This window comes from Perognathus longimembris, chromosome 22 (assembly GCF_023159225.1).
Source record: "Perognathus longimembris pacificus isolate PPM17 chromosome 22, ASM2315922v1, whole genome shotgun sequence".
Classification (NCBI taxonomy): domain Eukaryota; kingdom Metazoa; phylum Chordata; class Mammalia; order Rodentia; family Heteromyidae; genus Perognathus; species Perognathus longimembris.
In genome coordinates, this window is record NC_063182.1 from 3429706 (window position 1) to 3455404 (window position 25699).

Genomic DNA, 25699 nt, shown 5'->3' on the forward strand with positions numbered 1-25699 from the left:
ACATTCCTCACACTTTTTCCTTCTGGTTTTGAAAGCAGCTCATAGAATTGTAGAGAATTGTTAGACATCAGGGCCATTACCTTCCTCAGAGGAAGAGAGCTTGGAAAACTTTGTAAATTACTGTCACAATGATGTTCCTACTGTAGAATTTGCCTTTTATTTTCAAAGCTTGCAGTGAGCCACGGTTGTCTGACAATCGTTGATTAAGAAAACTGAATTAACTCACTTCAATAGTTAGAAAGCTATGATACAATTATGTACCAAGAGTATTCTTTGAGCTTCACATTTAATTATTTCAGCTTCTGTTCTAATCTCCTTTTTAATTTTTGTTCAAGAAAAGGGCTTAAAGATAGTATTAACTATGAGTATTCCCTACCAACAGAAACAAACTGTAATGACATATAGTTTAAAAAAGAAAATCTCACATGTACTTGCTTAAATATATTTAAGAATTACATACTTTGAAGATGATATATAAAATAGCTGCCATGGTTATAAATGCCAGTTCTAAAACTAATATACACTGTATGCACTAACCCACAAAATAAATGATGATTCATCTTTTTTGTATGTGTTTGCCAGTCCTAGGGCTTTAACTCAGTGCCTGGGTACTGTTTCTGAGCTGCTTTGTTGAAGGCTAGATAATGCTCTACCACTTGAGCCACAGCTCCACTTCTGGCTTTTTGTTGGTTAACTGGAGATACGAAGCTCAAACACTTTCCTGCCTGGACTGGGTTTGAACTGCTATCATCTGACCAGGCTACTGAGTAGCTAGGATTATAGACTTGAACACTGGCACTCAGCTGATTCCTTTAAAAGAAAAAAAAAAATCAGCTCATTATAATACAAGTTTAGGGGCTTTGTTTGTTTGCTTTGCCAGTCCTGGGGCTTAAACTTAGAGCCTCAGTGCTGTCCTGGAGTGTCTTTTGCTCAAGGCTAGCACTCTACCACTTATGCACAGGTCTACTTCAGGCTTTTTGGAGTAGTTTATTCAGCAAAGAGTCTCATGGACTTTCCTGCCCAGGATAGCTTTGAGATACGAGGAGTAAATCTCAGTAACCCAAATATCTAGGATTACAGACGCGAGCCATTAGCATACATTGGCATACATTTTTCTGCTACAATTTGATACTATAACATAAAAAGTTCCCCCAGTTAGCTGGGTACCAGTGGCTCACAGTTATAATCCTATCTACTCAGGAGGTTGAAATCTGGAGGACTACAGTTCAAAACCAGGGAGTCAGAGGAGTTTCAAGACTCTATCTCCAAAGACCAGAACATTATCTCAACTGGCAGACTGTCAGCTGAGCAAGCAAAAGCCCAGCAAGTCAGGTGTGGTGGCACAGGCCTACATCCCATCACTCAGGAGGCTGAGGCATCAGGAGGGTACCCTAAGCTACACAGAAAGACCCTGTTTCCAAAAAATGGGGGGGAGGCGCACTGGGAATGTGGCTTAGCGGTAGAGTGCCTGCCTAGCATGCATGAAGCCCTGGGTTTGATTCCTCAACACCACATAAACAGAAAGGCTAGAAGTGGCACTGTGGCTCAGTAGTAGTGTGCTAGCCTTGAGCAAAAAGAAGCTCAGGGAGAGTGCCCAGGCCCTGAGTTCAAGTCCCAGGACTGGCAAAAAAAAATAAGTCCTTCAGTAATTATGATGAAGTGAAATCTACAGTCAAAGTGTAAAATGTCTCCAAGGAAAAAAAAAATCTCCTAAGACACTAACAAAGCACACCACCAATTTTCAAATTACACTGGTCAATAGGAAGAGATTTTAAGAATCACTACATTAAATGCAACATTATATCTGTACAACAGGAGGGGGGCATGTTTATCCCAAATCAGCAAGAAACCAGAAGTTTGTGTTTCATGTCAAAGAAAAATTAACCTCGTTTTTCTTCTAACATATAACTGATTAATTAGGAAACACTCAAGTAGATATTTTCTTCCTAGCTACCTGATTAGAAACTAGCTCAAGGACTAGGCGTGACCTTGTTACCGAGGCACTGACAGTAAATATAGAGGACACCAGAGATGACAAACACACAGGAGGCCTAATCATAAAGCAGCCACGAGGGACAAACCAAAGCAGAACCGAAGCACAAGAACAGAAGAACTGAAGCTGCCCGTGAGCTTCACTGGGAACGTGTGGCCGCCTCGCCGCTTAGGCTGACCGGCGCTGTTACCATGCAAAAGCTCGGTGAGGTGGACGGCCATGGAGAGCAGAGCTTACCTGGGACCAGAGGGGTGGGGCTGGAGACTGAGGTATGATACCCAATGGAGGATCCCATGAGGTTGCGAGGTGGCACCAAACGAGCTGCCAGCAGAGGAGGCGGTGTCCCCAACTGAAGTCGCTCAGATGCAGCAGCACCATGTTCACGAGAGTACATGGGCTGTCCTACAGAGGAAAGAATAGGAGGGCAGCTAGGACCGAGCGTCACAAGCTTCTCTTAGACAATACGCCAGTTCCTTGGCCTGCGAGCCAAGAACAAAGACATGACATGAGGAAGATGAAGCTGAGATTCTTCCAAAGGCGGAGGTTTAGACGTGCAATTGGCCGGACTGCATGGAGGAACACAAAAGTAAGAGCGAGGTAGTACTGTACAATTTCCACCTCTTAGAATCTGAAATGGAGCAACTGTGCACTGACTTTCTCCAAAGCTGAACAATCAACAATGTAAAAGCAGAGAAAGGAACTCTTAGCCATTATTCACACAGAATTGGGTGTCCACTGAGCTATGCCAACACAAAGGCTGTCACAGGCAACCACACCACACACGGGCCTCCACAACCGGGACCCAAAAAACAAACATCCAGAAACAAGGAAGAAACCCCAACAACTACACCCTCACAGACACTATGAAATATTCAAAAGAAAGAAAAAACAAGAAATAAAAACGTGTGTCCCTGTGAGCAGGTCACTAGCAAAAAACAATCAAACAAAAAGGACAAAAGTATTGGTATATGAAATTACCCAGATATTAAGAACTATGTTTTGAATTAAAATACACTTCAGGTTTCTGTTTATGTACTAGTACAAGAATATAGTCACAATGAAGCCAGATTCTACAGAACAGGCTTAGAAAAATACAAGGTATCAAGGAACAAAGCCATCCCGATTGACTATTCAATAGTTTTTAACCACTGACAACCTTGCATGAGACATATATCTTCTTTATATCCCAAATCAGTCACTCACTATAACAGCACAAGATAGAAGGAATTTAGAATTTGTTAGCACATGATGAAATGTTAAGTTTCAAAATTCCTAAAGATTTTTAATGTATCCTAATAGGACAAGACACAAAAACAATCACTGGGTTTCCTATTTAGTGGTCAGAGTAAAAAGAATCAGCCATTATACTACAAAAACCATTTAGCTTATCAGTGACCTGAAAATAGCTATAAGCATCGTCCACTGCAAATAATTTTTTTTTTTTTGTGAAGAATGATGGATAAGGAGAATGAAGTAGAAACCTCAGGGAAAAAATGGAAATACAATCTCAGCCCATGGGACTACTTTAAATTTATAATATCCCACAGAATGTACCAAGTATATTAAATCAATAACTGTCTCAAAGTAAGCAGAAACTAAAAGGCTAGTTTGCACAATGTCAAATGGTGAAGATCCATATTGAAATTGGCACCATAACAACAAATGCAACATGAATCACAGTAAACCACAAGGGATGAAAGACTAGATAATACACAATGACTAAATTAGACACCAATTTACTTTCTATACACCAAATCTTATCTACACAGACAAATGGGATGTATCCCACAGAGGTAAATAAGCAAATCTCACAGAAAAAAAGTATTTTAGTAATTTCATGTGGCTACTAATAGGAAAAGTATTTTCTGAACAATAAAGATTATGTGAATTCAGCTAAAGAATGAACAATTATTTTCAACCTCAGACACAAGTCTATAGAATACAGTATTTATATACTACTATTACTTTATGGCATATCCAGGATTTCCAGTCTGTTTCCAGGAAATAGAGTCATGAAATCAAGTTTAAGGAGGAAGGGAGACTTTAACTACCAGAAAGCCTAAAGGGAAGCTGTGACCCAAGTGGTACAACAGTAGCCTTGAGCAAAAAACTAAGGAACAATGTCCAGGCCATGAGCTCAAGCACCAGAATCCACAGCTCACACACAAAATACCATGGGGTTCTTGATGTAGTGGGGACAAGGGGGAGGAAGTTGTAGCTGGAGCAGAAGTTTGAGAAGCACACTAAGTTGATGACTTCAAAACTAGATAGATAAAGTGTAATTCAGTGAGCATCACACCCTGAGCAAAACCCCCAGACTGAAACAATTGGTTAACTTACTAGACATATGATATTGCTGCCTTGCAAAATAATTTCAATGACATCTCATTATTTAAGTCAGATTCAAAGGATCAATGCTGGTTTGACTCAACAGCAACCAACAACAAAATCTCATGAGCTTTTCTAAACTATGTTCTCTTTCATATTAGCTTTTAAATGGCCTTCCTGGGAGGTGAACATACCTTATGTAGCTTTCGTATTCTTTTACTGTTCAACTGTACTTTTTCAAAAGAGCCTAAATGAATGTTTTATTTATTACATTACTGGTCACTTTGTTGTGACTGGTGGATGGTGGCTGAGTGGTGGTTGGTTGATTTCCTTCTGAGACAGGGTTTCATGATGTTGCTATGTGGTCCAGGCTTACCTAAAATCTGGATCTTCCCTGCTTTGGCTTCAACCTTTCAAGTGCAGGTGAAAAACACCATACTCAGGTTAAATTATTGTTAATTGTGTACCTGAAGCACTCTTTCCAAGAGCAAAACACACACTGTAATTGATTCTTATAGTTGTAAAACATATTTCTTCCTCATCATTAGATTTTTAAATTCTTACAGTATGAACCATTGCTGATCTGTCTGCATATTCCCCATACCTAGCACTAAGTAACCCTTACCCTTAAAACTCCATATTTCATTTTTTATATTTATTGTGGGTCTCTTGTGACATAATTTTTTACAACTATATAGCATTTAATAGATTCTTTTTCACTTACAAGTATGTCGCGGGTTGTGAATTTTGCTAACAATTTTTTTTTAAACTGTATTTTTTTGTGTTTTCCTTTTTGGTACTGGGGATCGAACCCAGGATGTTGCACTTGCTAGGCAAGCGCTTTGCCACTGAGCTACATCCCAGCCCTTTGCTAACTATTTTAATGGCAATAAAACATCCACAATTTAAGCTCTTCCAACTTGTTAAAACTTTTAGGATAGATCAAATTTCCTATTACACTGAAAATATATATAAAGCTGTTCATCTGAACAAAAAGCAAGTTGTAATTTCTAAATTATGTGTCTAAAAAACCTTGAACAATTTTAAGAGTTCTGCTTGTCTCTCAGTGACAGGATTTTTTAAGATATCTTAAAATTACCTGAATTGAGATATAAAAAGTTTATATCAAACTATACTCTTCCAAGGTTTTTTGTTTAATGTTTAGATTGCTATATACTACCTCTTAGGTTTTCAAATTTCTCTACACATTTTAGAATCAATTCTAAGGTTTGAAGAAATGATGAAAACACAAACTTGTTTGCAAAGAACTGTGAAATGACTAGTGTATTTACTCTGTAATTTTCTAAATATTCAATTGCCAAACAATTCTCTATATAAAAACATCAACACAGCAAGATCTAAAACTACAAGGCAGTAATAATGTCAATGGGAAGTTATCACCTTTTACTGGTCATGGGACGAAAATGGGGGGAAAACAGTGTATCATAAAACCAAATATTAAAGATTACACTTTAAGATTTATTATCTTTTCTTTCAGTGTTCAAGTTTATTTCTAAGTCTAAAAGATACCAGATGTTCTTTGTCCCCAAATTTGTATCAGAAGTGTCACCAGCCTCTAAAACAAATGTCTGTAATTTCTGTCCTAAGAATCTTCTGATACTCTACAAAATATTCTTCCTCTTTAAAGATATGCTTTATGACTCCTGACAGCTCATTCATCATCTCCCTGGTGTCCAGAACAACGCCCGACAGTGTACACTCAATAAATACTTGACAAATTAATGAATATTAAGTTAATTGAAACAAGTGTAATTCTCAGATTTTTAAGAAATTAAAACCAAACTGAATACTGACAAGAGTGTGTTTCAATATTAAATTTGAACAATATAGGAACTAGGAGTGGTAATTTAAAGCAAAGTGGAGCCAGGTGCCAGTGGCTCACATCTGTAATCCTAGCTACTCGGGAGGTTGAGATCTGAAGTCTGTGCTTCAAAGCCAGCCCAAGCAGCAAAGTCCATGAAACTCTTATCACCAATTAACCACCAGAAAAATGGAAGTGGTTCTGTGGGTCAGCGTGGCAGAGCCCTATCCATGAGCAAAAATGCTCAGGGACAGCACCCAGGCCTTGAGTTCAAGCCCCACAACCAACCAAAGCAAAAAAAAAAAAAAATAATAATAATAATATTCATCATGACTCAAAATAGTAAATTTAACAGTATTCAAAAAAAAGGGTGCTATCTACAACAGACTCTGAGATAAATAATCCAGTAGTTATTACCTAAGTCCAAAGGACATTGAGAAAGAATATTAACAGCTGAGTCAAGTAGAAACAGATGAAAGAAGTCTGACCACAAGCTGGTAGCTGCTGAGGCTGGACAATGGTTAGATGGGACATCATTAAAATGGGCACATTTGAGTTCATTATACTGTATTTTACATACAGTAAGTTTGCTTTAAAATAATGGGACTATCAATAGAATGAACATACACCATGAAAAACACTCATCAGAGAACTAAGATGCTAAACATGAAACATGGATACTTACGTTTCTATTCAAGAAGGAAACCAGATATAGATATATACACACATACGTAGATATATGTAGATTCATATATCTGTGGAGATACATATATGAATCCACATATACCTGATGCAGGTACATGTCATTATAAATGATTTTGTGACATGAGTTTAGAACAGAGCAATAATGCTCCTTGAGAAGTTCATGGGCAGTAGTGACAAAGGAAAAAGAAAGCTAAGTTACAACAGGGACACAGAGTATGATTGGTCTGATCAGAAAAGGAGCATATTAGGAAGTAGTGCCAAAAAAAAAAAAAAAAGGAGTGGCAAGCCAGAAGCAGTGGCTCCTATCTCTAATCCTAGCTATTGGAAGGTGAAAATCTGATGGATAATGGTGGAAAGTCAAGAAGAGTAACAGTTCATGAGACCACCAACTCAACCAATTAACCTTATCATCCTAGCTACCATGGAAGCATTAAAAATACAGAAATAGGGCTGGGGATATGGCCTAGTGGCAAGAGTGCCTGCCTCATATACATGAGGCCCTGGGTTCGATTCCCCAGCACCACATATACAGAAAATGGCCAGAAGTGGCGCTGTGGCTCAAGTGGCAGAGTGCTAGCCTTGAGCAAAAAGAAGCCAGGGACAGTGCTCAGGCCCAGAGTCCAAGCCCCAGGACTGACCAAAAAATAATAATAATAAAAAATACAGAAACAGGGCTGGGAATATGGCCTAGTGGCAAGAGTGCTTGACTCATATACATGAAGCCCTGGGTTTGATTCCGCAGCACCACATATATAGAAAACAGCCAGAAGTGGCGCTGTGGCTCAAGCGGCAGAGTGCTAGCCTTGAGCAAAAAGGAGCCAGGGACAGTGCTTACACCCTGAGTTCAAGGCCCAGAACTGGCCGAAAAAACAAACAAAAACAAAAATACAGAAATATCATGGTCCATGCTGGTCTGGGCTTATTTTAGCAAATAACTAAAACAAGCAGGGCTAGGGTAAGTGCTTGAACATTTGCCCAGCAACTTCGAGACTCTTAAGTTCAAAGCCAGTTATGGTTCAAAAGGAAATAGTACCTAGGGGAGTGAAGAATATGGGTTAAGTGGTAGAATGCCTGCCTAGCAAGCACAAGGCCATGAGTTCAAATCCTAGTACCAAGAGGGAAGAAGGGCTGGGAAGAATGAGTCCATGTGTGTACATATATGTAGGTATGTGCATGGGCACCTCAGAAAAATTCAGTTTAGTAACATTACGTGGGAGGGCATCACGAAAGTTGTAGCCATAAGCCAAGTGTAAGCTGATTCAATTGTGGATGAGGGCAAAGGTTACAGCAGAAGGACAGAGAAGAACTTCAAAGAACAAGAGAAAGGTTTTTTGATTAATTATTTAGAAAACGCAAGCAGAGTTGTGAGTACAGCACAGGGAGAGCAAGTCTAGCATTCTAGAGGCTTTGAGTTCCAACCCCCAACAGTGACACACACAGATACACACACAGATAACAATGAACCAATCGTGTAAAGGCTTGGGTTCTAGGTGATTTGGTGGGTCTTATTTCCACTGACAAGCACAGGGGTGGTGGACGGTAGAGATTTAAGGAGAAGATAATAGGGTTTGATTGCAGAGAGATTAAACTTGGAAGAGAAAATAATAACTACAATAATATAATACTTAATGCTCATAGGTTATGACATGGCCAAAAAAATTTTTTAGATGCTTTCCACTTTCACTTCAAAATGAAAGTTAATTTATTCTTCAAAAGAACCTTAAAGAGGTTAGTAATGTTTTTACTGTCATTTTGAGAAAACGAATCTCTTTAAGGTCACAAGGTCCTTGTGAAGGAATTAGTAAAGGAATCAAAATTTTAAACCTGGGCTCAATGAGTTTGCTTAGTTGCCTCTACTGACATGAAAGAGATGAGGAAAAGTGTAGAAGGCAAAGCGAACTGTGATAAATAGTTATGTAAAAAACACAGTTAAATGGTTCTGCAGAGAAAAGTCTCATAATATGATGTATTTTTTTAACAACCAAATACTTTTCAAAAAATAATTTTGGAGAAAAGAAATGAAGAGTCAAGAGCAGTATTTTAATAGTTGAACATAAATGGTATAAATACCCTAAACATTACAATTTAAATGATGCCTTCTACCTTCAACATTCAAGTGAAATAGTGACTAGGCATATTTTAGTTAACTTTTGTAAAACCCTTGGAAGGCAGGCTAGAAGTTTCAGAAATGAATTCAGAAGCTTCAAAACCATTTTCTTTGGAGGAGACTAAAACTTTGCAACAGAGACTTCTCCAAACAGAAGCCCTTGCCTTTCTTTCTCATATCACACAAAAGTAAAATATGGCTTTAAAACCACATGGTAAATTGCCTTATGGGAACAATAATTACACTTGGTAATCAAAATTAACTTTCAAGGGTTAAAAGTGGTATGAGAAAACCAGGCTTTCCTACCCCTCAGCAATGTTGAGGCAAGCGTTTACTTACGTTCTGATACTGTGTAAAGGAGGTTCTGGGGTAGAGGAGGAGGTAGTCTTGCTCCCACTGGTGCAAGATTGGGCACTGAGCTTGTCCCAGGCTGTTCACGGCTGTTTATCAAGTTTGACTGTGATATGGGCGGCCCTACACATTACAGAAAGCGAGAGGCACAGAATAAGTGTTTCCTTATAAAAATAATAGACCAGTAATGTAGATAGCCATACTTAAGAGATCTACTTGGAGCTAAGCATGATGGTGCGCAAATGTAATTTTAGCGATAGTAAAGAGGCAGAGGGATCTTAAGTTCAAGACCAGGTCCCCAGCAGAATGACCTCAAAATCAAAATATGAACAAAAGACTTCCCTACCATGCTCAAGGTCCTGGGGTTCAATCTCTACTACTGACAAAACAAATAAAAATTAAGTCCCATGTGGGTTTTGCATAGAATTGAGGTATCTGAGATACTCAAGTTTCGACACTGAGTTAAAATAATAAACTAAATTGACATTCTTAGTTCTCCAAGAGGCAAAATTAAGAGTGGAAAAAGCAGAACTGGTTGTCTCTGAGATGACAGTAAATTTCTGTACACATCTTCATCATAAATAACATACTCCATGAATCTGCACTGTCAGGTGCAAAATATGAAAAGTTACAATGCAGAGATGGAAAGCTGTGTGATGATGCAAATACAGTAAAACCTGACAGCAAGGTGGGGCGCTGGTGGCTCCTGCCTGTAATCCTAGCTACTCAGGAGGCTAAGATCTGAAGATCAAGGTTTGAAGCCAGCCCAGGCAACAAAGTCCCTGAGACTCTCTTATCTCCAACAAACTACTCAAAAAAAAAGCCAGAAGTAGTGCTGTGGCTCAGGTGGTAGAGTGCTAGCCTTGAGCAAAAGAAGCTCTGGGATAGTACTTAGACCCAGAGTTCAAGCCCCAAGACCAGCAAAAAAAAAAAAAAAAAAGCTAATAGCAAGTACGGAGGTAAAAGCCTTTCAACTTGTCTGGTTGCTTAAAATTTTTCATAATAAAATACAAAGAACATGACATCCTTGGGGGCTTAACTTTCATACAAAAATATGTTCCTATAGTGAAACAGTACCTTCCATTGTGAAATTTTCTCTATGCACAAAAATACTTCTTGGGCTGAGAACATGGTTGAGTGGGCTAGGGATATGGCCTAGTGGTAGAGTGCTTGCCTTGTATACATGAAGCCCTGGGTTTGATTCCCCAGCACCACATATATAGAAAACGGCCAGAAGTAGTGCTGTGGCTCAAGTGGCAGAGTGCTAGCCTTGAGCAAAAAGAAGCCAGGGACAGTGTTCAGGCCCTGAGTCCAAGGCCCAGGACTGGGGAGAGAAAAAAAAAAGAATATGGCTTAGTGGTAGAGTGCTTGCCTAGCATGCATGAAGCTTTGGGTTCAGTGAAGGTACCACATATGCAGAAAAAAAGACGGAAGTGGCGCTGTGGCTCAAGTGGTAGAGTGCTAGCCTTGAGCAAAAGAAGCTCAGGGACAATGCCTAAGCTATGAGTTCAAGCCCCAGGACTAGCAAAAACAAAACAAAACAACTTATTTATCTAGAGAAGGAAAATCTCTGCTTGAGTGTCACAATTATGTTAATACAATAATATGAAATATTCAGAAATAGACTGAGGGTATAGCTTAATTGGTGTCTGCCTTGCAAGCTCAAGGTCCTGGGTATAATTCCAAATTCTATATCACAGGGGGGAGGGAGGAAGGTGGGGAGGGAAGGAGGGAGGGAGGGAGGAAGGAAGGAACGAACGAACGAACGAAGGGAGGGAGGAAAGAAGGAAGGAAAGAGGAAGGAAGGAAGGGAGGGAGGGAGAGAGAGAAGGAAGGAAGGAAGGAAGGAAGGAAGGAAGGAAGGAAGGAGGAAGGAAGGGAACGAGCCTCTCTCTCAGTGTTCCCATCTCCTGTGTCCAATAAATGTTCCCTTTTCCTTTTTTATTTCTGCCTATTCTCCATCTGTTACATAAATCTTTGCTAAGTTAAAAAAAATAAAGTTAATGCTATTTTAGTACCTTTAGTTGCTGGAATTATTGGGATTTGAACTCAGGACACTACACTTGGTAGGCAGGTGCTCTGCCAACGAGCACCAGCCACAAGCAGCCGTTTTTGCACTGGTTATTTTGAAATAGGATCTCACTTTTTGTTCAGGCCTACACCTGGACTGCATTCTATTCCCGGCTTCCCACTGTGGCTGGGATGAAGGGTACACACTACCGTGCCCTGTTAATGATTGAAGAGTCTCATGAACTTTTTGTTTGGGCTAGCCTTAAACTGCCATCTCCCTGTTCTCAGATCCTCCATTAGCTAGGGCAACAGGAATGAGCTACCATGCCTGGCTTCCATATTCTTGAAGGGATTTTTATTTAGACACTGGGAAATTTCATTAAATTACTACAGTTATGTTCTTACTCTGACATCTTAAAATGCTACTGACTAATACAGCACAGACAATTAAAGAGAAAATTTATACTGGAAGTACTATAAATAACACCATACAACAATACATGTCCAAAAGAAAGAATACCTTAATTATGAGAATGTGTTCCAAATTCCTCTACTGTTTTGCAAACACTTTAAACAGAGTTACTATTCAAAAGAGACAGGTTCTTCTAAAAAGAATTAATTACCAACATATACTTACTTGGTATGGGAAGCACAACAGAAGGTGGAGGTTGACCATGTCCTTGAGGAACAGGAAGTCTCATGCTGTGGCCAGGACCTGGGCCAGGGCCAGGACCAGGACCAGGACCCGGGCCCGGGCCGGGGCCGGGGCCTGGCATGGGAGGCATTAACATTCCAGGAGGTGGTGGAGGAGGAAGCCCGGGAGGAGGGGGTGGGAAAGGAATCATACTTGGCAGAGCAACTTCATCAACAACCAGAGGATCATTTCCATGATCAAACTGACAGAGGTCACCAAGCACACAGAATCCTCTTTCTGTAAAAAGAAAAGAAAGAAATCTTTTTATCTACTCGGAACAGAAAATCCCACTCTTGTAATTTACACCTCTGTGCATATGCAGAGTACGTTTAGACAAATGCCTAAGAAACTGAAAAAAATTAAGGTGGCCTTGGGAAAGAGAACTTAGCTGGGAAACTAGAGTAACAAGTTAACATTGGAATTATAATAGGGCTTTATTCACTATTTAAAAATAAAAGGTAAGGGGCTGGGGATATAGCCTAGTGGCAAGAGTGCCTGCCTTGGATACACGAGGCCCTAGGTTCGATTCCCCAGCACCACATATACAGAAAACCGCCAGAAGCGGCGCTGTGGCTCAAGTGGCAGAGTGCTAGCCTTGAGCGGGAAGAAGCCAGGGACACTGTGCTCAGGCCCTGAGTCCAAGGCCCAGGACTGGCCAAAAAAAATAAATTAAAAAATAAATAAATAAAATAAAAAAATAAAAGGTAAGAAGATACGAATTCTATAGGTACAGGAAAGAAATGAGGGGGCCAGGATTTAAGTTTAATGGTGAAGTGCTTCACAGGGTGAAACCTTTGGTTTGATCTCTAGCACTATGAAACATAAAAGTTTTGATAGCTATCGTAAAAGTAGGTAAAAGTATAATTTTTTTAAGAGGCAGGAATAGCAGCTCAATTGGTAGAATGTTTGCCCTGAGTTCAAACCCTAATCCTGCTAAAATTAAGAAAAAACATTGCGGGGCTGGGAATATGGCCTAGTGGCAAGAGTGCTTGACTCGTAATACATGAAGCTCTGTGTTCGATTCCCCAGCACCACATATATAGAAAACGGCCAGAAGTGGCGCTGTGGCTCAAGAGGTAAAGTGCTAGCCTTGAGCAAAAAGAAGCCAAGGACAGGGCTCAGGCCCTGAGTTATGCCCCAGGACTGGCAACAAAAAACAAAACAAATAAAAAAAAGAAAAAACATTGCTGATGAGTTAGAAACAAGGTTATGTATATACTAGAGTGCTGTCTTATTATATATACATTTTTGCCATTAATTTCCATAATAAAAAGTCAACACACACACATACTGATTCATTCAAATGGAAAGTGGGCGCATCAAACCTGCAGGTTAAAAATGCTGCAATTCTCAGCACTAAACACACCACATAAAGACAGTTTTATTCCTACTACCTACAATATTTCACGGTACATTCATAGTGTTATGAATGCTAGATTTTTTTTCTTTGGTTGGTTGTGGGGCTTGAACTCAAGGCCTGGGCGCTGTCTCTGAGCTCTTTTGCTCAAGGCTGGCACTCTACCACTTTTGAGCCACAGCACCACTTCCGGTTTTCTGGTAGCTAATTGGAGATAAGAGTCTTATAGCTTTTCCTCCCTAGGCTGGAACTGCAATCCTCAGATCTCAGCCTCCTGAGTAGATAGGATTATAAGTATGAGTCAGCAGCACCCGGCTGGGCTGTTAAGATTATTTTGTTCTGCCGGTATTAGATCTTGGATCCAGGGCCTGGTGGTCATTCTCAGTTGTCACTCTATCATATCTAGCCAAACTTAACTGAAATCTCAACTATTTTTTTTGCCCCAGCTGGCTTAAAAATGCAATCCTCCAGATCTCAGCCCCTTGAGTAGCCAGGATTACAGTGTGAGCCACTGGTGTCCAGCTTCAGAGTACTTTATATGTGACATTTGCTTTACTAGTTCTTTTGGGTACAGTAAGAGGGAAGGGGATTCTTACCATCATAATCCCTGCATCGCCTCTTTGGTGGTGGGTTTCGACCAAAAGAGTTGGAAGAGCTATGATTGTTGTAGTAATTAGACCAACTCTCCGTTGTGTTTTCAGAATGGTGGGCAGGTGCGATCACAGTAACGGTGCTGGGAATCGACTGGGCCCCAGAGGAATGCTGCTCCGACGAGCTCGGGGGTGGCGCAGACGCGGGCACGTAGGAGCTCTCCAGGTCATTCCTTTCACTCTTAAACTTCGATCTTTCCCTGTGCTCTGCTTCACAAGGAAAATGAGAATAAGAAATGCAGTTGACATTTCATGATCTAACACTGTGTTTTTCACATAATAGGACAGATGAGAATATTAAGCCTACCGATCTACCTGTAATTTAAACTGCTCTTTGTAATATATTCTAAAAGCAAGAATATCAATATTTTGACATCTCTTGGACCAATAATTTACAGAAATTTTTTTATAATATTAACATAAATGACACTTAAAAAAATAAGAAGACTCAGCTTTTCCATTGATATTTATCCAAGAACTAAATTTCAAACTGTTTCTTTCACACGCTCAGTGATTGGGATCCCAGCAATCTACTTATTTTTTTTCTTTTTAATTCTATAAACACAAGGCAATTTACTTTAAGAAAAACATTAAAAAAGCAAAACCTGGCAACCTTTCTCCTCAAGTGGCAGCTGTGAATCAATTATAGAGAACGTCTTAAATCCAGACATGTAGTATACATTATGAACAGGTCTTATTTTAAAATCAAGCTTCCTAACGCTAACTCAATAATAGAGCTTCAGCTCTTAACAAAATCAATATTCAGTCTTTTTAGATAAGTCCAGTTTTCACATTGCTTAAACATAGTAAAAGGATATTTATCTTTAACGGTATTTCTGTGTCCTAGTGATATAAGCAACTCTAAAGCTTTTGGAGAAGACAGAGTATGTACTCACCAACATTTCTATTTGGATCCCGGTCTTTGCTACGCCCTCTACTTCTGCTTCTACTTCGACTCAGGCCTCGGCTCTTGCTCCGGCTCTTACTCCTGCCTCTTCTCCAATCATACTTCTCCCGGTACAGTTCATTTCGGTCATAGTACCGGTCATAGTCTCTCCACTTGCCGTCTTCTCTTTTTTTCTCACGTGTCCTATAATACACAGATATAAAAGCCATATATGGGCTATAGAAACAAATTCTGTAAAGAAATTCAAAGTATAAAATACTCTCAAGTCATCAAAATTCATAACGTCTGTGCTTCACAGAAAAGCATTAAGACCACCATGTAGTTCTTCTAATCCATTATAGAAAATGGAAAAAAAATCCCCACTTCAACTATAGCCGGAGAAAAATAGAAATGAAGGGGTGAACCCAAAGTACAGGGAAAGTGGGGGGAGGGGCTGGAAAACAGAAATTAGAACTGAAAAAGAAAAAAGCTAAAAACTAAGTTTTTTATAAACAAAGACGAGCTATTTGGGCGACAGGTTGCTGACTCCACATACAAACTGCCCATTTGAAATACCAAATCACATGGATAATTCTAACACTGAGCACCCCTAACCAAATGGAACATTTCATTGTTATTCTCTAAGGAGACTACTCCCACCCCTGAGCTCTTGGGGAAAACACATAATGATGACTGTTTATAAAAGGAATAGAAAGTAAAGCAGAAGTCAAAAGCCAAATGGAAAGAAGATAACATTCTCAGTTCTTAGTGGATTTAGCAAGAGAGGAGTCAAAACATATCTAACTAGTCATTTTAAAGCCCTTGTAAGGGCAACTAAAAAGTGAGTTATCAATTTCTCGCTAATTAAAGGATTAATACAAACCTCCGTTCACCAGATTCTGAACGAGTCTTCTGGGGACTAGGGTATTTCTTTTTTCTAGACTCTCGTTCTTCCTCTGCTGGTTCCTGAAATACCTATATGAAAAGATTCATTAAAAATAAGAACAATTCTTCTATAAATTACAAACGTTACCTGACAATCTCTCTAGCACAAGAAAACAGAAATCAATGCAATGGCAGGCCTGAGTCAAATCATATCCAAAAGAATTAGGCAACGGTAAAAAAAGAAAAGGCCCTGGCCTTTAATCCTAGCTACTCAGGAGGCTGAGATCTGAAGATCCCAGTTCAAAGCAAGCCTGGGTAGGAAAGTCTGTGAGACTATTACCCCCAATTAACCACCAGAAAATCCAAAGCGGTACTGTGGCTTGCTTCAAGTGGTAGAGCCCTAGCCTTGAGCACAACAGCCTTGAGCAAAAGAGCTCAAGAGCACTCAGGCCCTGACTTCAAGCCCCATGACGGACAAAAAGATAAAAAATTAAAAGGAGCCAGGCACAGTGGCTTATGCCTACTTGGGAATAGAAGGATGTCGAAAGATCATGGTTGAAGGAGGTCTGGGAAAAACGGTAAGATCCCATCTCAAAAGAAAAAGCTAGGTGTAGTGGTTTACTCCTATAATCCCAGGAGCTTGGAAGATAGAGATTAGGAAGACCAGCCACAGACCAGCCTGGGAAAAAGCTTAAGACTCTATTTGAAAAACAAAGCTCTCCACCAATATACCATCCAAATTGAGGTAGGGCCATGAAAGCCAGGGCTACAGCCACTGACTGGCAAGCCCTGAAAACACCCAGGAGGCTAAGGAAACACTGGTGGCATGTACAAGATTGAATGTAACAAATATCACTCAGAGGTTATCTGAGGAAAGCTGGGTGGATATGAGCCAATCTCCATCACGGATGGTAAAATCACAACGTTCTGGGGAAGAGAAAGCTCCCCAAAGTAGCCTATCATCATGAAGGCCACATTCTTCACAAGTGCTAACATTAAAGATACTGGGGTGCCTGTGTTTTGGTGGCTTACAGCCTCACAAAGACAGGTTCATTAAATGCTAACAAATTATATTTAAAACAACAACAACAAAAATAAGCTACCAGGCACAGGTGGCTCACGCTTAAAACCCGAGGCACTCAGGAGGCTGAGATCTGAGGCTTATGGCTCAATGCCTGCTGGGGCAGGAAAGTCTGTGAGACTAATCACAGAAAAAGCGAGAAGTGGCACTGTGTGGTAGAGTACTAGCCTTGAGCAAAGGGAGCCCAGGAACAGTGCCCTAAGAGTTCAAACTCTAGGACCAGCAAAAAAAAAGAAGTGTGTGTGTGATAACTAAAGTACAAAGGGCTGAAGGCATGGCTCAAGTAATAAGTACAGTGCTTGTCTATAAAGCATGAAGCCCTGAGTTCACACCTCAATTCTCACAAATAAATAAATACTCAAATTATGTCAGCAAGCAGTCCATTAGCTGGGTGTGGTGCACACATACACATGTAACCGCAGCACTCAGGAAGCGGGGAGAGGAAGGTCACACACTGAAGGGCTACACAGTAAGACCGGTCTCAAAAAAGAAAAAAACAACAACAATCTGGATGTGGTGGCATCCTACTGTAAACCTAACACTCGGGAAGCAAATGCAGGTCATCTCGAGCTACACAGTGAGTTCAAGACCAGCCTCAAACTGTATCAAACTATAAATCAGAATATTTAATGAAAGAGAAAAGTAAAGTTTGGGAGCACATGCACAGGAGGTCCTGGTCTTGAGCACCAATATCACAAATAAAGTTTGCAAGACCAAAACAAATTCTCTCCTGAGGCCAGGTACCAGTGGCTCACGCCTGTAATCGTAGCTACTCAGGAGGCTGAGATCTGAGCAGAAAAGTCTGTGAGAATTTTTTTTGGTCAATCCTGGGGCTTTAATTCAGGGCCTACGTGTTGTCCCTGAGCTGCATCTGCTCAAGGCTAACGCTCAACCACTTGAACCACAATGCCACTTGCAGCCTTTTCTGAGCAGTTTATTGGACATGAGAGTCTTCATGGATTTTCCTGTCCAAGCTGACTTGGAATCCTCAAGATCTCAGCCTCCTGAATAGCTAGGATTTCAGGCATGAGCCATTCACACCTAGCTTGTGAGACTCTTATCTCCAATTAACCAGTTAGTAGAACTGTGGCTCAAGTGCTAGGCTTGAGCACAAAAGGTCAGGGATATGCTCTGAGTTCAAGAAACAGTACTTGTGTGCGCGGGCGCACGCAAGCACACACACACACACACACACACACACACACACAAATCTCTAGTGAAAGGCTCAATTATAAATACCCAAATCACAGGGCTGGGGGTATGGCCCAAGTGGTAGAGCATTTATCTAATAAGCCTAAGGTCCTAAGTTTAAATCATACTATAAACAAAAAAATTAATGAATAAGTAAATAAATACACACAAATTAGGAAATGAATATAACAATTCACTATAATAACAATTCAATAATAACAATAACAAGAAATAACCATTTAATAAAATAAAATTCTAACAACATAAAAGTGGTAATCACGATACGGCAATCACATGTTGCCAGCAAAATACTACACAAGCATCAGTTTGTATTTAAGAACCATCTAACAATTTACAAGAAATACAGAGGATGCATCAGTCCACTGGGGTTTAATCAGCGGGACCCAGATAGTTAAAAAAACAAAACAAACAAACAAACAAATACCTCCACAGAACAAATGACTTAGTTTCATCACATACACAAAACAAACCCTTAAACAATTCCAAAATAAAATTTAAGGAAGTCTCCATTCTTGGTAAAGAGGAATGAATGCAGTGTGCTTCAAAACCAGAGCACAGGACTGGAAGTATGGCTCAAATGGAAGAGCATCTCATCTGCCTATCTGGCTAATAACCCACAAGGCCTGAGTTCAAACCCAGGTACCCCTCCCCCCTGCCACAGACACACACACACACACACACGCACGCTGAAAAGCTTAATAAAATCATAGCATGTATCTTCTGCTGTTTTTCTGCTGCCATCAATCCAAATTCTCTCACCTGGTTTCCCTTGTGGCCAATAATCTAATTATAAAAACAACTGCTGGTAAAACAGCTGAGGATCCCGGAGAAAACTAAAGGCTAGTCCTTACATCTGTCTCACATCCTGCTCAGTGTAACTGTACCAATTTCTGTACAGACCAGAAATTAGGAGACAATTAGTGCCAGGTACTGGTGGCTCACACCTGGAATCCTAGCTCTCTGGAGGCTAAGATCTGAGGATCAACACTCAAAACCAACCCTGGACAGAAAAATCCAGGATACTCTATCTCCAATTAACAAAAAGATCTAGACTAGAGGTGTGACTCAAGTGGTAGAATGTCAATCGTGAATGAAAAAGCCAAGCAAAATTGCAAGGTTCTGAAGTCAAGCCCCAAGGCAGGCAAAAAACAATAATAACATCAACAGAGAGAAGACAATGAGCTGAAGATATGCTGTTACTCTAAACCCCATTCCTCCCTCATTGTCCAACACAATTACATTAAACCACTGGACTCATGCATCATATCATATGACTCAGGAGAAAATTCTTAAAGGTGCGGTATATGTAGAGAGCAAATGGGCAAATCTTCAGTAATTCATATAGACAAGATATTATATAGGTATTACGTACTATTCACCTAATTTTAATATAAAGTTAAAATATTTCCAAATACTTTAATTTTTTTTGCCAGTCCTGGGGCTGAACTCAGGGCCTGAGCACCTGGCTTGGACTCAAGGCTAGCACTCTACCTCTTGAGCCACAGCGCCACTTTTCTGTTTATGTGGTGCTGAGGAATTGAACCCAGGGCTTCATGCATGCCAGACAATCACTCTACCACGAAGCCACATTCCAAGCCACCAAATACATTTTTTAATGTTATTTTGTCTTCAGAAACAAGTGTTTGTGCTCCTGATGTGGAAGACAAGGAAGTAATTGTTGTAGGGATGCTTCGTTAACATGCAGCCTGATTACAGAACTCCTGTTCATATAATGCATATTTATATACAAAAGAAATGACATCCCAGGCTTGCAATCAAGTCAACTATTATTTTAAAACTGTATGTTCAGAAAGAGTAAATGGTAGCCGGGCACCAGTGGCTCACACCTGTAATCTGAGATCTGAAGATCACAGTTCAAAGTCAGCCCAGGCAGGAAAGTCTGTGAGACTCTTATCTCCAATGAGCCACCAGAAAAACCAGAAGTGGCGCTGTGGCTCAACGTGGTAGAGGGCTAGCCTGGAGTGAAAGAGCTCAGGGACAGCATCCGGGCCCTGAGGTAAAGTACCACAAAAAAAGAAAAGAAAAGAATAAATGGTTTCTTGCTGTATATGAAAATTTGTTACCTAATGAGCTGTGAAGTTTCATTAATACTTTTCTTCCTGTCAAGTCTCTGTATTTCACTAAGTTTTCTTTTTCTACCAAGTCACTTGGTAAGGTATCCCTTAATTCCTCAAAAGCTATCTGAAACATTTTCAACTTTAAGCCCATTAGAAACCCTGCTGAACTGTTGTTATTTTCAACATATCATGTGAAATTATGCCCTTTGTCTTTTGTCTTCTTTCCCATGGTTTAACCCCTGATGTCACTGTAACTGATTTTGGTACGCTGGATATTGTATATACAGGTATTGGAACGAGGGAAGGGAAAGGGAATATCAAAATTGAGAGACAAAGGATAAAAAGACAAACCAAGGCAACAGCAATACTTGCAAAACTATATGGTGCAAACCAACTGTACAACTCAAAAGGGGGAGAGGGAGGGGGGGAAATGAGAGGAGGTAACAAGTTGGATAAGAAATGTACACACTGCCCTATGTATGAAACTGTAACCCTTTGTACATCACTTTGACAATAAAGAAATGAAAAAAAAACAACAAAAAAAGAAACCCTGTTGAACAATCTGTACATGCTCCAAACCCACAAAGTTCAATCAACAGAAAATGAATTCTAAAAAGCTCTAGTTCCAATGAAGAAGAGTGATGGTTGGATCTAAGAACCTTCCTTATTCAGTAAGAGAAAATTTTTGCATTACCTCTTCTTTACTTTCTTCCTTTTCTTGGACTAGTGGTTTGGGCTCCGGCTTAACTGGCTCCAAAGGTGGAAGGTAGTTCTTAGTATAAAGACTCTCAAATAGTTTGTCCACAAAACCTGAAGTTTCTAAGGAAAAGACATAATATTTAAGCATTAAACAAAAACTCTAAATTTACTGTGAGCAAAGCTTTAGGAAAACGAGAACTTGCACATTGCTGGTAGGCCTGAAAATAAGAATTATCTTAAAGAAGGGAATCTCACTTTCATGTTCTTGTTTTTTAATCCTTCTGAAATAACTGCACATATGCAAGTGACATATATATATATATAAGATTAGTTACTGACTCTGAAAGAGGAAAAGCTTAGAAGCATCCAAATTCCATAAATAAAAGATTCGTAAAATTATAGGATAATCATACAAGAGAATATAAAACATTTATAAAAAAGAATGAGTACTGATAATACCAAATCTCAGAGATAAAAGATAATATTTTTATGTGTTTAGCTGCAAAAAAACAAACAATGAAAGGACCAGGCCCCGGTGGCTCACACCTGTAATCCTAGCTATTCAGAAGGCTGAGATGTGAAGATCACTGTGTGTAGCCAGCCAGGACAGGAAAATTCATGAAACTCTTATCTCCAATTAACCATGAAAAATCCAGAGGTAGAGCTGTGGCTTAAGTAGTAGAGTGCTAGCCTTGAGTAAAAAGCTAAAGGACACAGCACCTGGCCTTTGGTTCAAGCCCCATGTCTGGCCAAAGAAAACACACAGACACACACACAGGAAAAAAGCTGACAAAACGTGAACTATCCATGGGAAAGAACATTTGTAGGCCAGCAAAGAGTACTCTCATAGTATGTTTTTATACTGTTGGCCTAAATGTGCTGCCTACTCAAAAAAGCTTAACATATTTTAAAATCAGCTGGAAACATAAATATTGATGAGAACAACATAAAAACAACATAAAAAACTATTCTATTTTGAGACTTTTTCAAACTGATGGAATGACAGAACCAGATAAATACACTAAGAATGTCAAAATAGTTATAGTGTTATCAAAATCCAATCTAAGTAATTTTTATTTGTCTTTCCCTAAAGAATAGTAAAAAAAAAATATTAAAAATCTAGATACAGGGCCAGGCATGGTGGCATATGCTACTATCTCCCAACTACTCAGGAGACAGCAACATGAAAATCAGAGTGTGAGACCATCCCAGAAAAAACTAGCAAGACCTTACTCAAAAACAAGCTGGAGGCCAGCACTGAGAGAACACGCCTGTGATCCTACTACTCAGGATACTGAGATCTGAGGATTGCATTTAAAAGCCAGACCTGGCAAGAAAAGTCCTTAAGACTCTTATCTCCAATGAACTAAAGAAAATGGAAGTGGTACTGTGGCTCAACAGTAGAGTGCTAGCCTTGAGCACAAAGAGGCTCAGGGATAGTGGCTAGGCCCTGAAGTCAAGCACCAGGATTGGCAAAAAAAAAAGAAAGAAAGAAAAAGCAAGCCAGGCCAGGCATGGTGGCACATAGCTATAATCCCACCTACCCTAGAGACAGAAGTAGGAGAGATCTTGAGTTCAATTCCCAATATGGGGGGAAAATTACTTTAGTGGGGAAGGGGGAGGGCGGAGGAGAAGGAAACCAGGACTGGGCTGGACTGGGCTGACCAGGACTGGAGAAGGAAACCAGGCTGGTTTATGCCTGAACCTGTAATCCTAGCCACTCAAGAGGGTGAAATCTGAGGATCACAGTTTGAAGCCAGCCCAGGCACCAAGGTTCATGAGACTCTTATGGCTAATTAACCACCAAAAAGCTGGAAAAGAGAGAGAGAGAGAGAGAGAGAGAGAGAGAGAGAGAGAGAGAGAGAGAGAGGGAGAGAGGGAGAGAGACAGAGAGACAGACAGACAAACAGACACAGAGAAGGGGGGAGAGGGAGAGAGATAAGCGGTGTAGCTGAAATGGTAAAGTCCAGCCATGAATGAAAAAGCTGATTGAGAGAATGAGGCCCTGAGTTCAAAGCTCTAGTAAAAACAAAGAAGGAAAAAGGAGAAGAAGGGGAGAGAAGAAGAGGGGAGTAGAAGGGAGGGAAAAGAAGGGAGTTACAAAAGTATACTTTCAGTTGATACCACTTTAACATGTATCATAAACACAGGCATCTATCTGAACTGTACCATCCAATAGTCTAATACAGCCATGTGTGGCTACTTAAATCCATCAGCTTAAGTTTAAAACCTAGTTTCTCAGCCTTATGAACCACATTTCAAGGGCTGAATAGCCCCAAAGCCCTAATGGCCACTGCATAGGAAAAAATGCAGACATCCATATCTACCACTGCAGAAAGCTCTACTGGACACTGCTCCTGTAGAAAACCATACACAGGCATGGTAACTGTGATTTTTGTCTCAGCAGTAACCTGTGTCTTTAAGATATATTTTATATTGGGTTGGGAGGGATGGGGGCAAATGTTATCAATCAAGATACAAACTGATTTGTTGAAGGGTAACTCTTTTGTACAACTACTTAAATATTTAAGTTGGTGGTGTGTGTGTGTGTGTGTGTGTGTGTGTGTGTGTGTGTGTGTATGTGTTTGTCGGTCATGGGTCTTGAACTCAGCGCCTGGATGCTGTGCTTGTGCTTTTCTGCTCAAGGCTAATTCTCTACCACTTTGAGCCGCAGTGTGAATTTCCAATTTTCTGATGGCTAATTGGAGATGAGTCTCAAGGACTTTCCTGCCTGAGCTGACTTTTACATGTGATTCTTAGATCTCAGCCTCTTGAGTAGCTAGGATTACAAGTGGGACCACCACTCAGCAAAAAGTTTTATTTTATAGTTCCTTATGTGTGCTTCTTCCATAATAAAAAGCAAACTTTTTACAAGTAGAATTTCTGAGGTATCTACACATATATTTGCTTCCTGCCCAAAATACCTTTTCCATATTCTTCGTGGCTCTACCTTTCATAAGATTCATCTTTGAAGTTAATACACTTAGAATGCATTTAGAATCCGTATCGTGGAAGAATTCTGTATGTATTCAGTATTTTGTTTTCATTTTGTTTTTACCAAAAAAGCCTTAAGATATGGGGGGGGGGGAGGGAGTAATAGTATGTAGAAGCCAATTTCTATCATTTTTTTTCCCTTGGCAGGTATTTGAGTTAAAGCGTTTTTTTCTCATCATTAATAGCTAAATCAATTGATAAGTGTGATCTACACTCCTACTCATCTGTTTGGCAAATAGTCAAAAAAAAAAAATAGGGCTGGGAATGTGGCTTAGTGGTAGAGTGCTTGCCTAGCATGCAAGAAGCCCTGGGTTCAATTCCTCTGGATCACATAAACAGAAAATGCCAGAAGTGGCGCTGTGGTTCATGTGGTAGAGTGCTGGTCTTGAGCAAAAAGAAGCCAGGGACAGTGCTCAGGCCCTGAGTTCAAGCCCAGGACTGCTTCCCCCATATATATGACAAAAGTGATGAGTATCATGAAAAAAAGCAAAGCAGTGTTGGAAGGAGGAGGAAGTGACTGGGATCAAGGGGTACTCTACAGTAAAGTCATTGTGCCATATTCAAAAAACAGGAAAGAGGTCAATGTGTCTGTAAACAGGTACAGCAGGAAAGTAGGAGATATTTAAGAGACAGCAAAGGAAAGAACTCTCAGGGAAGCACTGTATAACATGGCAAGGCAGAAAGAGAAGCAGATTATGCTCATGTCTTCTCTAGTAAAAAGCCCCAGACCAAGAAGAAAGGGAGGAAAAAACAAACAGAAAAAACCGGTGGGTTCATTATCCTAACAGCAAGAACAAGCACCTTCACTGTAACTGTTCCTCTTCTACCTCAGCTAGGCTCTGCCAAGAGCTATAAAAGACCCAATAACCTAAAGGGAATTAGAGCAGTCACTGCCTCAATAAAAGGAAGAAGATAAAAGGAAAAGGAAAAACCTCTTCTGTCAAAACACATCAACAGTAATTACACATGAATGGGTATATTAAAGTATTCAAAGGATCCTGACTACTTTCTTTCCTACAAAGTGTAGGGCTGGGAATATGGCTTAGTGGTAGAGTGCTTGCCTACAAAGTGTGTACCTTTAGCAAGGCTTTTGTTTTTGTTTTAAGGGTCTTGCCTGTAACCCAGTCTGGACTGGAACTCAGCACACCCCACCTCAACTCTTCAGTATTAGGATGACATGGGTACCACTGCACCCTGCTCTTTTCAGGAAGTTTTCAATTTAGATACTTAATAAAGGTCCACAATAATTACCTTTTTGTAAAAAGACATCGAGTTGATCAGCACAAAAGGCTTTCAATTCTTTCTCAGGTTTGTCCTTCTTGACCAGCGCTACAACATAGTTGGCTAAGGCGGAGGGGTCAGCATCACATCTAGTTAGACAAAGAGCAAACAAAAAGTTCAAAACACTGTTTGCAAACAGCGGTGTTATTAATGAGGTCATCTCTACATTGGAAAACTGAAAACCAAAGCTCTAATTTCTGAAAGTGACTGCAAACACAAGCAACTACTGCAACAAACAGCCCATACATACTGTAAGTTTTTTTCTGTTTACTTCTATAAAGTAACTAGCCTGTCTCATATTTCAAAGTTTGTAATTATACCAAGAATCTTAGATCAGGAGTATGTTTGTTTTCTCAATGACAACAGGAGAACCCTATTCCTAAGTTACCATTTGGCTCCAGCACTGTTCATAATACACTCAAGAACTGGGTTTCATGTGACCAATGAGAAAAAAGCAAGCAGGGCAAGTAGGAGACAGATTTCTTCTTTGTCAAAGCACCATTCCCTACAACCACAAGCTACAGCATCAACAAACAAAAACAACTGAAAACAAGCTGGACACTGGA

At 40.0% G+C, this 25699-nt stretch overlaps 1 protein-coding gene and 1 long non-coding RNA gene across 6 annotated transcripts in view; one reads left to right on the forward strand and one right to left on the reverse strand.

The window, feature by feature from the left end:
• The window catches only part of Rbm27 (RNA binding motif protein 27), a 65635-nt gene that overhangs the window by 24918 nt on the left and 15018 nt on the right, over positions 1-25699 (reverse strand). For 2 of the 5 annotated variants that reach the window (XM_048331553.1, XM_048331551.1), the window contains exons 3-10: positions 25104-25222; positions 20854-20978; positions 15787-15878; positions 14914-15107; positions 13964-14227; positions 11954-12247; positions 9295-9429; positions 2231-2395 (exon numbers count right to left, since the gene is read on the reverse strand). In XM_048331553.1, coding sequence (XP_048187510.1) covers positions 2231-2395; positions 9295-9429; positions 11954-12247; positions 13964-14227; positions 14914-15107; positions 15787-15878; positions 20854-20978; positions 25104-25222 — 1388 coding nt within the window. The remainder of the gene's footprint in view (positions 1-2230; positions 2396-9294; positions 9430-11953; positions 12248-13963; positions 14228-14913; positions 15108-15786; positions 15879-20853; positions 20979-25103; positions 25223-25699) is intronic. The other 3 variants (XM_048331552.1, XM_048331555.1, XM_048331554.1) reach the window with 3 other exon arrangements.
• Positions 17073-23220, forward strand: LOC125340106. The gene is made up of 2 exons (XR_007208684.1): positions 17073-17105; positions 22769-23220. It is a non-coding gene; the product is annotated as an uncharacterized LOC125340106 (long non-coding RNA).